General features: G+C 34.1%; 3 protein-coding genes and 1 non-coding gene across 4 annotated transcripts; 1 reads left to right on the top strand and 3 right to left on the bottom strand.

Annotated features, from left to right (window-relative positions):
• Positions 1-3,583: 3,583 nt before the first annotated feature.
• Positions 3,584-7,108, bottom strand: RpL13A (ribosomal protein L13A). Its single transcript, XM_073088630.1, has 6 exons — positions 6,959-7,108; positions 6,468-6,598; positions 5,768-5,877; positions 4,674-4,819; positions 3,991-4,113; positions 3,584-3,709 (listed from the first exon to the last, which is right to left on the bottom strand). The coding sequence occupies exons 1-6, from the start codon at positions 6,977-6,979 to the stop codon at positions 3,626-3,628; spliced, it is 615 nt and encodes a 204-aa protein (XP_072944731.1). The 5' UTR covers positions 6,980-7,108; the 3' UTR covers positions 3,584-3,625.
• Positions 4,885-4,961, bottom strand: LOC140754188 (small nucleolar RNA SNORD34). The gene has a single exon (XR_012103630.1). It is a non-coding gene; the product is annotated as a small nucleolar RNA SNORD34 (small nucleolar RNA).
• Positions 7,109-7,534: 426 nt separating the features above from the next.
• GXIVsPLA2 (phospholipase A2 group XII) lies at positions 7,535-10,307 on the top strand. The gene is made up of 3 exons (XM_073088551.1): positions 7,535-7,915; positions 8,457-8,702; positions 9,197-10,307. Exons 1-3 carry the CDS (start codon positions 7,684-7,686, stop codon positions 9,340-9,342), a joined length of 624 nt encoding a protein of 207 aa, XP_072944652.1. The 5' UTR covers positions 7,535-7,683; the 3' UTR covers positions 9,343-10,307.
• On the bottom strand, positions 10,303-13,284 carry LOC140753774 (myotrophin). Its single transcript, XM_073088552.1, has 4 exons — positions 13,091-13,284; positions 12,785-12,895; positions 11,813-11,896; positions 10,303-11,025 (listed from the first exon to the last, which is right to left on the bottom strand). Exons 1-4 carry the CDS (start codon positions 13,157-13,159, stop codon positions 10,939-10,941), a joined length of 351 nt encoding a protein of 116 aa, XP_072944653.1. The 5' UTR covers positions 13,160-13,284; the 3' UTR covers positions 10,303-10,938.
• Between the last annotated feature and the right edge of the window lie 244 nt (positions 13,285-13,528).

Raw genomic sequence — 13,528 nt, 5'->3', positions numbered from 1 at the left:
CTACTATTTACGTAGTAACTATTATTTAATCTGTGCTACTATTTTATTTTTTCTTAATATTTTTATTTTGTATTTTCTCTTGCGGATATCGATTTGGACAAAAAGCATGGTGATTACTGAAAATTATCTCTCTTCACGGCAGGATAATCTATTTCTAAGATCGAACATTGTAAATATATGCAAGTATCAAGAGCGTTTGGATCACACATTCTACGCTGCGTGTTATCGCCGGCCACAGCTGCACAAGAAAATTTGTCTCCGCGCGCGAAATAATTATCTGATCTAACTCACTGGAGCAATAGATGAGACCATCGTATAAATTGAATTTCTATGACGTTAGGAAAAGTACATTATGTTCTTCTATTTTTTGCAAAAAAATATAATTTCAAAAGAATATCGGTTAATTATATATATAAATGTCATGGATAGCGATATAGTTGTTTGATAAGATTGCTAATTTGATTATCTGTACCTCAGGTAGACGCCGTGACGTCACTTTTATTTAAAATGGTGCGCCATGCGGACAGTCGTATTCGAGAATGAGGGTAGTTTGTAGTTTACGATGAGACACGGACCCGGATACATCTCCAATGCGAAACTGTCGGTTTACTTAATTACTGACTGACGTGCCCCTTTGATGTCCTAATCATGTTTTCTCCGATATATATATCAGGTAACATGCTGGCATACCTGGAATCTTAATTTTTCTGGGTAAGTACAATTGATTGACCTTTGCCCACAAAAAATAATAAATTTACCTGCTATTTTTTAATATATTTTTCTGTGAGAAACAAGCCAAAATTGAAGGTGGTAGAATCCTTTGTGATTCGACTGCATCAGGACCACCGGCACACCTATTTCTACCTAATAACAGGAATTTTCAGCGCTGCTGTTTTCTGGTTTGGAGGGTATGGTAAGGGAGACATACTTTTCCGAGGCATTCAGCTTAGTCCTCAGGGGTAGCGGCGCAACTATAGTCGACCTCAGGTAGAAAGTAATCTTATCAGGCTTGATTGCATGCGCGGCAACCGCAATAGCCACTTACCATCAGGTGGACTGCATACTCGTCTGCTACTCATATATTATAAAAAATGTAAGTAGGCATATAAAATTGAACTGTAACTTATTTTGCTATATAATTTTAGTAACACTAAGCTATTTTTCTCACGACCATTGAAGTACTACTAATATAATTACTAATTATTAGTAGTACATCAATGCGCTGTACCTACATCTAAATAGATATATAAAAGTTGCTGTTCGGTAGTCTCGCTAAAACTCGAGAACGGCTGGACCGATTTGGCTAATTTTAGTTTAGAATAATTTGTGGAAGTCCAGGGGAGGTTTAAAAGGTGAGTAAATATGAAATATATTTCATAAATAAATTCTGAGGCAGTGTAAAGTTTTTGATCGTGAGGGCCTCCAAATACAGTTGCTAAAAGTTATCAAAAACAAAAGGTTTTTACACTGGGGCCCTCCATTCAACTTTCCACCTCGGGCCTCCGACGACGTTAGTGGCATGATCATGAAACAATGATGGGTACGAAGGCAGTGATAGAAGCCTAGTGGTGGAATGAGGGTGGTAGAACCCTTAATGGTTCGACTCCGGCGGCACCACCGCCACACCTATTTCTACCTTATAACAGCAGTGTTAGGCGCTGCTGTGTTCCGGTTTGAAGGGTGTGGTAAGGGAGACAGACTTTTCCGAGGCGTTCCAGCTTAGTCCTCAGGGGTAGCGGCGCATCTGTGGCCGACCTCAGGTAGGAATATCTAATCCTATCTGGGGTTGATTACAGATGTCCATGGGCGGCAGTAGCCACTTACCATCAGGTGGACTGCATGCTCGTCCGCTACTCTTATATTACATAAAAAAAAAACTCGTCCTCTTGATCATCAACGGATCCGGCGTTCGAATCCCAGGGAGACACCACTGATTTTTCATTGTTATGTACATATTAGAAATTAATTATCACTTGCTTCAATGGTGAAGGTAAACATCGCGAGGAAACCAGCGTACCTGAGAGATCTTTAAAAAAATGGTTTTCAAAGGTAAGGTAAGGTATGGTTCTTTTTGTGTAAATACGATTTAGCCATATTTTACTACATCAACACGGTTTACTTAAACCCAGTTCTCCCAAGTTTACACAGCTTTTTGCTGAGAAGTAGGTAGGTACGTGAAATTTGGCTCAACTCCAGTCTTCCCCGCGTGATACTTGTCTTCATCAAATGCCTCACGTAATTGCATTGGATTAGATGGCAACAGTTCCTGGACTGGGGTCATACTTTTAACTTATATAAAGTAAACGTTATTTTTACGTTTAAATTACAAAACCGATTTTTTTGCTTGAAAAAGACCTGTATTTGTTTGCTTGAGAGCACTAATATCTGGAAGTATTGATCAAATGACGGCTGGAAGACGGAAGGTTGGCAGGACAAAGAAGTTGTGGTTACGTAACATCCGAGAGTGGACCGGAATAGCCAGCGCCGCTGAGCTATTTCGCAGACCTAAAAGCAAGGAGGATAGCAAGAAGCTGATAGACAACCTTCAATAGACAAATCTTAAATTTGGTAGGACATTCATTTAGATAGGATTTAGGCCATGATGAATAATATGAGGTATTCTAACAGTCTTTATTAGTAGTATAGTGTTGGGCAATATGAAATCTAACTACTGATTACTAACTACGATTACATATAGTAATCAGTAATTATAACTACAAATTACAAAAAGTAGTTAAACATTTTGATTACTACCTACTAATTGTTGCAACTACAATCACGGTTACATGATTACTTTTTATAACTACATATTTAAAATGTTGGGCCTTTAAAAATCGCATACACGCGCGCGTTATTCATGTACCTACTTGTAGTTTGCTAGGTAGTTAGTCAAGAGCCTGTTAGAGCGAGAATGCAGCGCTAAGTCCCACCACCCAGCAGACCACAGGCGGGAATCGAACCCACGCCTTCGGGTTTTAACTCGGGTGGCTGTACTCTTATTCCAAGTTTTATTTCATTGAAAATATAAGTCCATAGAATTCAAATAATCAGTAGTTATAAGTACTAGATTGCAGCAATCAACTACAATGTAATCATAACTACATGTAGTTAACTACTTTTAATCGTAGTTAGTAACCAGATTACAAATTGTAGTTAACTACGCCATACACTGGTAGTATATCAATGGTTCTAACTTATTAAGCCTACCGATTACATACGTTCATACGTAACGGCAGCAGTCTTATTAAGAACGAAATAATGAATGAAAAAAGAAAAAGAATTCGGTAATTCTTCTAAAATTGTGTAACAAACTGTATTGTTACAAATTGAACGAATAAGTATAGAAGTCAGTCAGATAAGTTCATGTTAACTCACGCAATCATACAAAGACCATACAAATACGTTTTATCTTACAATCTTTAAGACAATTTTATTATACTGGAAGTTCATTGCAAGTTAAACAGGTCAGTCAATTTTAGCGAATTAATACACGCTATATACCTATTCCTAGCCTATAACATACAATCCCAATTTGCGTTGCTTAAGAATCTAAATGATATGAGTATAACAAATAAAACTGCCGTTTGGTTAACCAGAGGTTTATTTTTTTTTAATATCCTTAGTTCTAATTGTATCCGTAGGATTGGATGACAGTGTTGAAGGGCGCTGTTGATTTCGCCACCTTTTCACCGGCCTCCTTGGTGATACTCTGTAAAAAAAAATTGCAAGTTAATTAAACCTTCTGATAAATCAATAAAGTTGTAACTTAACTATAATTTGAACTCAGTTTTAAGTTATTTTCATAGCACATCAAATAATGTAGGTAAGAAAGTTGATCATCATTGAAATCTTAATTATTTGAGTAAAAATATGGAACAGCTAATATGATATATTAAATACTTCTATTTTATATGAAGGTTGCTGTAAAACAGGATTTTTGTGTGTAAGCTTACTTATAACATAAGAAAATGTACATAATATTAACAATACCTTGAGTTTCCTTTCAAAGGCAACTCTGTGGATAGCCTTGAACTTCCTCTTGTCCTCCAGTTTGCGGACAACATCACGGTACTTCCATCCAACTTCATGAGAAAGTCTGCCAACGTGACAGTACTGCAGAAATATAGGCAATATTCAAACTTAAATAATTAACAGAAATTAATTTTAAATATTATAAATGGTCAGATTCCAAATGATTTCAACATTGCTGTATGTTCAGTCGCAAATTACCCTTGAAAATCATCATTCAGTGAAGAAATTTTAAAATAATTTAACTTTCATATGGTACAAGAATCTAATACAAAAAGCAAAAGTAAGGCTACAACAAGTAGCTATATAAAAGGGAACACGAACACAATCAGTCAACTTTATGATCTCATAAATATAACATCAAATCATATCTTTTACATGGTATAGTCCGCGCCAAACTGCTAGTCCGCTCTGAAGTTTTTGCGAGCAGATGTAATCATACAATTTGTTACGGCGACGCGATTCATTTCTATATTCAGAGCGGACTAGCAGTTTTACACAAACTATACTATATTATTGTACATTGTCAAACTATTTATTAGATATAGTTATTAATTGCAGTGCTTTAAAGTTTAGTAAATCCGATATGTCTGTTATGACTTTCAATATAAAAAGGGTATAACATGAAAACTGATAAAATGTACCTTGCGTCCGGGTTTCAAGCAGAACACACGGAGAGCTGCTGGTACGACCACGCGGCGACGGTTATCATAGGGGGGTGGGCAACCGTCATAGGCACGCAGTCTCCTCAGAGCGTCCTTTCCGCGCTCAGTTTTGTGTGGGATCATGCCTGGAATGAATAACACAAATGTAATTCATGACTATCAAAGGTGATGTCATTGTATTTTGGAAGAAAATTACTTCATATTAATTGTATTATCACAGACTACTCAAATAATGTAGGTAATAGTAGATAATAATCATTAGCAGTAATAGTTACAACATAAAAAAGTGCATACAAAAGTAATTTGAAGGTGGTAGAACCCTTTGTGGTTCGACTCGGGCAGCACTACCGCCACACCTATTTCTACTTAATAACAGCAGTGTTAGGCGCTGCTGTGTTCCGGTTTGAAGGGTGTGGTAGGGGAGACAGACTTTTCCAAGGCATTCCAACTTAGTCCTCAGGGGTAGCGGCGCATCTGTGGCAGACCTTAGGTAGGAATATCTAATCCTATCTGGGGTTGATTACAGATGTCCATGGGCGGCAGTAGCCACTTACCATCAGGTTGACTGCGTGCTCGTCTGCTACTCCTATATTGTAAAAAAAATTAAGTTCTTTAAAGTATGTGTAGCCATAGCTTGAGTACCTAAAGTTTACCAGTGGCAGGTTGAATTAAGAATTTGGTGGGTAACTGCTTGTTCCACATATTCTGCCTCTTGATCAAGGGGTCCGGGGGTAAAATCTTAGGCATGCACCTCTGGTTTATCAAAATTATGTGCATTAAAAAATATTATAACATGCTTAAACGGTGAAGTAAAAACATCGTGAGGAAACCTGCACACCAGATACCACATCAGTATGACTGAAACACCTCAAATGAACCTAATTTGGGGTGGAATACAGATATTGATGGATCAGCAGTATCAGACTTCATGCTCCAAGCTACTTATATATTTAAAAAAAAATTGGAATATGCTTCAAGCCTCCTCCAGTTACTGTTAAAGACTATCAATAGGATAAAAAAAGGTTGCAACCGCTATTACTATCCTATTCTTAGGACACTATTGGTCATCTTACCTCTGACAGTCTTCCACAGAATCTTGGATGGTGCTCTAAAGTGGAAAGGGCCACGGGCTGGGTTAACATTGCACCGCTTGCGCAAGAATGACATGAACTTCAACTTATTCCTGAAAATAAGCCACATTTTAGTTATTTGTAATATCTGTGATTTGTCTTTTCAAATGATTGTTACAGCAATCAGACTTTTTTTAATAACAACATCTATTGTTCAGACGCAAATTACCCAAAAGAAAACATCATATATGGAAATAGTAAATTTTAATTATTCATTTAAAGTATTTAGTATAATATTTTATAGAAGAGCTTGGCTAGGAATGTGACGCTAGTGATAATAGCAGCAATGTGTATATGCTGTATATTTAGTTACAATTTTAGCACAATGGCCACTGCGAATAAAATTGAATATGGGAAGAGTACAAAAATATTAAAATCACATATCACATACTAGAAATATAGATATACGTGTAACGATTGCTTATTTTTAACTTATTTATAGAATATATCGAAAATCTTGAAATATATAGTAAAAAGGACATACTTGCTGTACTATTTGACGATTGCATGGTAGCTGAGTAAATATGGAGAATATAAGCTAATGAAACACCCGACCTAGATGGTCTATTCAGTATGAGATAAACGTGCCTCGACATTACTAGGAATAACTTGTAAACTTGTAAACTAATAGATGTAAACTTACCTGAAGAAGTTACCGGAAATGTTAAGCTGCTCGCATCGTACGACAACAACTTTGTTTCCTTCAAGCAGGACCTTCGCAATGACTGCCGACAGGCGGCCCAGTAGATGGCCGCGGCCATCGATTACAATGGCCTGTGAACCACAACAGAATAATTACTTTAACACACTGCGTTCATAGTGTGGTTATAATGCTAACCTAACCTAACGCAATTTTATACTAACACTGAACACTGTAATAATATACCTTTAAAACTGCTACGGTTAAGATAATTAAACGTATCCAATAAATACCGACACATTTCCTAATTTTATTTACGATTAATGTTAAAAATGTGAGAAGCAAACACGTGTACTACATTGCAACTGGTGAAATTCCGGCATGGTCAATAATTCCATGCGTATTATATGTATAATTAATTATTTTCACATTAAATCAATACAATCACTACAAATTGGTAATATTTTCACTAAAATCTTATTTTTCTCTCTCACCTTATTACTAAAGCCCGTCATTTTCACGACAACAAAACGGAAAAGAACAGTTTTTTAAACCAAGATGGCTACCGGATATAGTTTATGGTTCTGCTGTAACTAGATGCTAATCCTACTCTGCCAAACAAAAATGTATCACATATTTTTACTCAACTTAAAAAAAGGAAAATGACGTGATTTTTTCTGGAGCTTTATATTAAGTTTTCAACATTGTTATTATAAAATTATTGTACCCTATATGTCTATTGCTATGTTGTATAATATATATATATAAGACAAAAATTTATAATATTCAATAAAACAAAAGTAATGTTTATAATGAAAATATTTGTTACGACTATGAACTCAACACTGAAAACTATAGGAACAGAAACATTTTATGAAACTAGTGTAGTTAGTTGCACGAAACAAGAAAAAGGTTGTTACTTATCATTAAAACTTCTGCGTAGCTTTGGTCTGGTCTGATATTTGGTCTGCATCTGCCTTAATGAGCCTGGCTGTATGATCGTATTTGTCAGTTCCTAGTATAGCAATTAAAAAAATGGACAATTTTACATTTTGAAACTTACCAAATGCATCAATGTCAGCTGTCACTCTGACAAGCAGCTGTTGCTGAGCGAAGCTTTATTTTTATTTATAAATTCTTTAAAACCACGTCAGTGATTCGGGTACTAAAATAAGTATCGAGACATGACCACGAATTTACCCATACCATTTGGATAAACATGGAGATTCCGTACAAAAAAATATTCATTTATGTGTTAACATTCGCGGCTTATGCGTACACAGGCATAGGTTCAAATATGTTACGAAATTTAAAAGATGCGGTACTCTCCGCTGAATCTGTTTTCGGTGATATGCTTCGAAATGCAATAACGGTCGCTGAAAAATTTAAATCACTTCACGATGTGTTTGACGCGGCTGTTGAAGAGGAGTGTGTGTTTACGTGCCCTGAAGGTATGATCTCTTGTCTAGAAAGCAAACAAATATATATATTTTTTTTGTTTGTATAAAGTACCAAGTGAGTAATAGGTACTTTATATTAATTACGATCTAGCCTAATTTAAGACTAATGAGTAATTCTACGCTAACTTAAACTGCTAAATAATCATATAATGAAGGTGGCGTCCTCTGACACTGCACTTCTTTGTTTTAACACATAAGGGCAAACAGCAAACAAATATGAAATCCTAGAAATTATAAGCTACAGTTAATACATACTATTAACACGGTTCATTTATTATAATATTCATTCATTATTTAACTCTAAATTCCACTCAACAATATCATTATCTCTTTTTTGTTATTAAAATATGAGATCTTAGAATTTTGTTATAAAAAAACCTTCTGCCTAGATACCATTGTTGATAGCCCTTGCGATGGTACATTTATATCTTTAAGCTTATATTCTTTATATATCTTTAAGTTTATATTCTTTAGCCCTCACTGAAATTCTATTATGTTGATTGATGGTCCTATTCTTAACTTAAACTTTCAGGTCAAAGACCAGTCCGCAACAGGAACCACATCCCCAAGTCTGATGGGTGCGGTTCTTTAGGATTTGAGATATCATCCGAGTATCTCCCTTTAGATGAGATGACGAAATGCTGTGATAGCCATGACATTTGCTATGATACGTGTAATAGCGGGAAGGAGGTGTGTGATTTGGATTTCAAGCGATGCCTCTACAATTACTGTGATACCTACAAATCTGTTAATGTAGCTGGGGATACTATTACAAAAGGTAATTAACTTTTTTTCATCATCATCAACCCATTATATATACACTTGCCCAGCAGTGGGACACTGCTGGGCAAGTGTCTCGTCTCAGAATGAAAAGGATCAGGCCATAGTCCACTTCACTAGCCAAGTGCGTATTGGTAGACTACACACACCTATGAGTTTTTTTAAATCTCTCAGTTGTGCAGCTTCTCTTACAATATTTTCCTTCACCATTTTAAGCAAGTTAATTAATTTCTAATATGCACATAACTTTGAAAAATCCAGGGTGCATGCCTGGGATTTGAATCTCAGACCCCTCGAACGAGAGGCAGTGATTCTTAACCACTAGGGAATCATTTTTAGTGAAATCTCTGAGGACAGTTATAAACCTAAGCCTCATATAAGTGTCTTTTCCTTACCACAGAAACTTTTTCATAAAATTTGTGACTATTCCACTCTGTATCTTCTTTCTTGTAACATTTAAGATGATGCTTGAAAAGTCTTATTATTTTGCAGGGTGTAAAGCAGCAGCCAAGTTACTATTTACTGGAACACTAACACTTGGATGTAAATCTTATTTGGATGCACAGAAAACTGCTTGCTACTGTCCACCAAAAAATAATAAATACAAAAAGTATACCCCAGGAAATGGGGAATTATAGGCAGTTATATTAAAGTATCCCTCCCTAGTTTTATATAAGTGTATAGTCCGCACCAAACTGCAAGTCCGCTCTGAAGTTGTTGCACACAACTACAATCATATATTCCATAGCAACGTAAGGGCATACTAACGCAGCTATGTACCCGTGGACGAGAGCAGGCAGCGGATGAGTGCCGGGAGGGGCACTTCGCTATTCGATGCAACTCGTTTTTATATTCAGAGAGCGGACTAGCAGTTTGCCGTGGACTGTACCTAATTACCATTATGTTTTTGTTTATTACCTTAGATTAGTAGTTAAAAATGTTTCGAAACAAGTATTAGGAAATTTATTTATTTATTTAATTGTGCTGGTCTTAGTTCTATTATTTATTCAAATAATTTTCTACTAATTTACCTATGTAATAGGTATGTATTTGTACAGTATAATTGTTTCCTGTTTTGTCTTCTTATGACTCATAGTGCCTATTTAAATTTACCACCACATCACACCAGACCAACTATATAGTGCAAATTTGTAAAAAAATGTAGTCTTATAAAACGTTTACAGAGATGATGAAACATTGATAATCAGTCTTTATTGACAAATGTTGCCTAATGAATACGAGGCTTTATTTGCTATTCTATTGTGGACTATACTGACTATATTAAGTGCAAAAAAACTATAAACAACATTTTGCGTGCACAGCTGGAATATTTGAATAGTCGCTACAATTATAATAGACTGCAGTAATATTTGCTGTCATGTGTTGTGGTTGTCATACATGTGAATAGGCACTAAGTGTTTAATAAATTATTATTACTGTAATGAGATTATAGTAACAGTATGAATATAATCTCAGTGGTACCAAAAAAGGTAGTTTATTAATAATGTATTCAATGTTACCAAAATGGTAGTATAATATATGCATTATTTTCTAAAAGAAATGTCTTGTAAAATGATAGATATAAATAAAAAAGTCCATTGATTATTATTTTTTTATTTTAGCAATAAAAATTACATCCCTGCCCTTTTGGGACCTTAATATAAAATAATTAAATATGCTAAATTTAGAGTATAGGCCCTTGGAAGTCACACACCAAAACAGAGCCAATGGTAATCACAAAATTCATTTTCTGAATATTACCAATGAAAGATTTGTATGAGTCCAATTGGCATAATTCATATAAATTAGAGTAGAAATAATGTTTGGCTTGTTCAGATGTTTGTTATGTAAAAACATATACAAATCATTGATAAATTACACAACACACTCCTTATAAGGCAAATAAAAACAAATTTAAACCTTACTTTGACTTGTTCCTCTAAAATATCTCACCCGGTCTGCTAATAGGACTCGCACAATGATTATAAGTTCTCAGCTACATCAAAATTGTTAAAAACATCAATACTACTAATGGACGCAGTCATTAAAACATATGTTATTACATTATCATATGTTGAGCTTATAAAAATAATTAATCGCAATAAAAATAAATGCATGTAAAAATATTAAGATGCTTATTTTTCGATCTAGTGATTCTATCATAGCTGTAGAAAATTATATAATATGTGAGCGAATTTGATGTATACTTAAATAAACATGAGACCTGCTTCTCTTTATGTTAGAAGCTCTTTGATTTCATCCTTTTCGGCGGCTTCAATGTATGGTGTTCCGTCTGGAGTTTTGCCATTCTTGGAAGCACCCTGTAATTATAATTTATCAATTAATTGCTTATAGATAACATACTATCTTATACAAATATATGTTTTATGATAAAAGTATACAATTGTTTGACTTCAGAATTGTCATTTTACTTAAGACAGGTTTTGTATCAATTTTATATAACCACTCCAAGAATATGCAAAGAATTTAATTCACTTTTTGTAAGCAGCCATTCAACAGGTTACAAGGTCACTGCTTTCACAGCGAATTGGTTTTTGTTGACTAGACATCAGATTTCGCATAGCTACCAAAAGCGCAAATTAAGCACAATAAAAAGTACGATATATTACTAGAATTACATTTATTTTCACTATTTATTGATATAGCGTAGCCTACATTGATACAGAATATAATTCATTTTATCGACAAATCACGAATGTTTATCATTTTTACCCAAACATTAAATAATGGCAATCATTTATATGTGCACATGTAACACAATTTAGTAACATGAACCAAAGTAAAAATCTCACATATATTTTTAAATAGTAGACTAAAAATAATTGGCAGAAGGAAAATTTAGACTGAATGCCTGTTTTATATTTTTAGCTACTGTTTTGAAAACAATATTCTATACTTTTCTAATGATAACCTATACTTTTCATGTTTCATTCATACACATTACAGAATACAATTTATTGAAATGTGCACTTATTGGACGGAGAATAATGCAAATGTGGCATCACCCAACTGCAATCCGTGATATGGAAAACTTGAATCAGGAGCTTTTACTATAATTAAAATTAAGCAAATGTTATCAACACTTACATGCTTCAGTAAGGTTTTCACGCAATCAGTATGACCTTCCCAAATAGCCGCCAAGATTACTGATATTCCATGCTTGTCCACCATCTGAAATCATTCATTTCAAAATATTTTATTATATGAATACATTGAATATAAATTACATGAACATATAAACATAGTGTAATATAATGGTGCTTCATGACTGATATTTTTGATAAACTCTTTAATTTGTAGATGTAAAGTATGTATCAGATTACCCGACTATGGAAGATAATATTTTTCGAGAATATATGTCTAATTTTTTGGCATGCCCGTAAGTTAAAATGGCTTGATGAATTTGGTATATGAGGTGTCATTGGTACCTTTTAAAATGTGGGAGTAATAATTACTAATTATGGAGTTGTACTCCTTTTGGCACAGTTAGGAAAAGAAATCAGAGTAGTTTTACCCGTGGGATAAAGTACACATATTATTATAGTATCTACTTTTGCCAGAGTGCAAAATGCCAATAAAATATTTAACAACTTTTGGCAAAGTGTAACTTCTTACAAGCTAATAAAAGCAACACACACATTTTTTTTACTACATTTAATTAAAACCAAAATTTTATTAATGTTAAAATCTATTGTATTTGTGTTCCAGGCACATAGATATGTGAATAGTTACATGTATATATGACCGTGTATGCTCACTGAACTTCATTTCAATTGAAGAACACTTCAATCAAATGTCTAGACGTCTAGCGTTACACTAAAATTACTGAGTCATCATTACTATCTTGGACATTAAATTATTATTATCATGTGTGTATGACAATGTGTCCAAGTATTTGTAGAATCTAATCTCATACAAACAACTAATACAAATAAATCTTTTTTGATATATTCTCTTGTTACGCATTTTGTTTAGCTCGATTTACGAAGAATTTATCTTATTTATTGAAATGTTTTAAGGGACTTTCGATTATTCTGAATATATGGAGGTGTTACTTACATTAGGATCCGCACCCTTGTCTAGCAAATAGTTCACAACGACTGTTTGCCCATAATCAGCCGCGTAGTGCAGTGGGACCCGGCCGTCTATGAGAGCATTTACATCGACTTTCTGTAAAAACCAATAAATCGGCTCCAATATGACACATTTTCATATTTTTCCTTTTGATAATTTTGTTATAGATTTTCCTTTACACATATATTTTTTTGTAAGAGGAAAAAAGGGAAGTTTTCATCATTTTACAAAAGACTCATCATCAATTCGCCCAATTATTCGTTCATAAAATAAAGTAATAAAACTACTTACATTTTTTTCTACTATGTCTTTCACTTGATCTATATCGCCGTTTTTAATACCCCAGACCAATTCACTCATTTTTACGTACTTTCTAATTTCTTCCCGTTCGTATCTGAAAAATAGTAAATCAACTTCAATGTCTTCAATATTTTTCGATAGCTCAGAGCAGAGCTCTTGTCTCTGAGTCTGAGAAATGCAATATTGGCATCCACTAGCCACAGATTAAAATTTGTAAATGTCATTTCATTATAAAGACTGTCGCACATTGTACTACTGCGCTAACCAATATTAATAATACATATTAAAATTAACTAGCATGTGAAATGCATTGTACTCCACTTATAAAAATATTTCAATGGTTGAAATATAATTTTATTACTATTTTTTTATATTAACGTATTTTTATTTTATTTTTAAACCTTTTTTTTAATATTCATAAAATACCTA

This window comes from Epargyreus clarus, unplaced genomic scaffold, assembly GCF_041222505.1.
Source record: "Epargyreus clarus isolate Ecla_fem2 unplaced genomic scaffold, WU_Ecla_fem_2.2 ptg000027l, whole genome shotgun sequence".
NCBI classification, from domain to species: domain Eukaryota; kingdom Metazoa; phylum Arthropoda; class Insecta; order Lepidoptera; family Hesperiidae; genus Epargyreus; species Epargyreus clarus.
The sequence above is the reverse complement of the archived record's forward strand: the minus strand, read 5'-3'. Positions and strand labels throughout refer to the sequence as shown.

Bases quoted from the DNA above. Each gene is read 5' to 3' on its own strand.
- RpL13A (XM_073088630.1), bottom strand. From the start codon at position 6,979: ATGACGGGCTTTAGTAATAAG. The intron at 6,599-6,958 runs GTGAGAGAGAAA...TGTGGTTCACAG, and splicing joins TGACGGGCTTTAGTAATAAG to GCCATTGTAATCGATGGCCG. The intron at 3,710-3,990 runs GTATTGTTAATA...TTTTTTTTACAG, and splicing joins CCTTTGAAAGGAAACTCAAG to AGTATCACCAAGGAGGCCGG.
- GXIVsPLA2 (XM_073088551.1), top strand. From the start codon at position 7,684: ATGGAGATTCCGTACAAAAAAATATTCATTTATGTGTTAACATTCGCG. The intron at 7,916-8,456 runs GTATGATCTCTT...TTAAACTTTCAG, and splicing joins TGTGTTTACGTGCCCTGAAG to GTCAAAGACCAGTCCGCAAC. The intron at 8,703-9,196 runs GTAATTAACTTT...ATTATTTTGCAG, and splicing joins TGGGGATACTATTACAAAAG to GGTGTAAAGCAGCAGCCAAG.
- LOC140753774 (XM_073088552.1), bottom strand. From the start codon at position 13,159: ATGAGTGAATTGGTCTGGGGTATTAAAAACGGCGATATAGATCAAGTG. The intron at 12,896-13,090 runs GTAAGTAGTTTT...TGGTTTTTACAG, and splicing joins AAGACATAGTAGAAAAAAAT to AAAGTCGATGTAAATGCTCT. The intron at 11,026-11,812 runs GTAAGTGTTGAT...TTATAATTACAG, and splicing joins TGAAAACCTTACTGAAGCAT to GGTGCTTCCAAGAATGGCAA.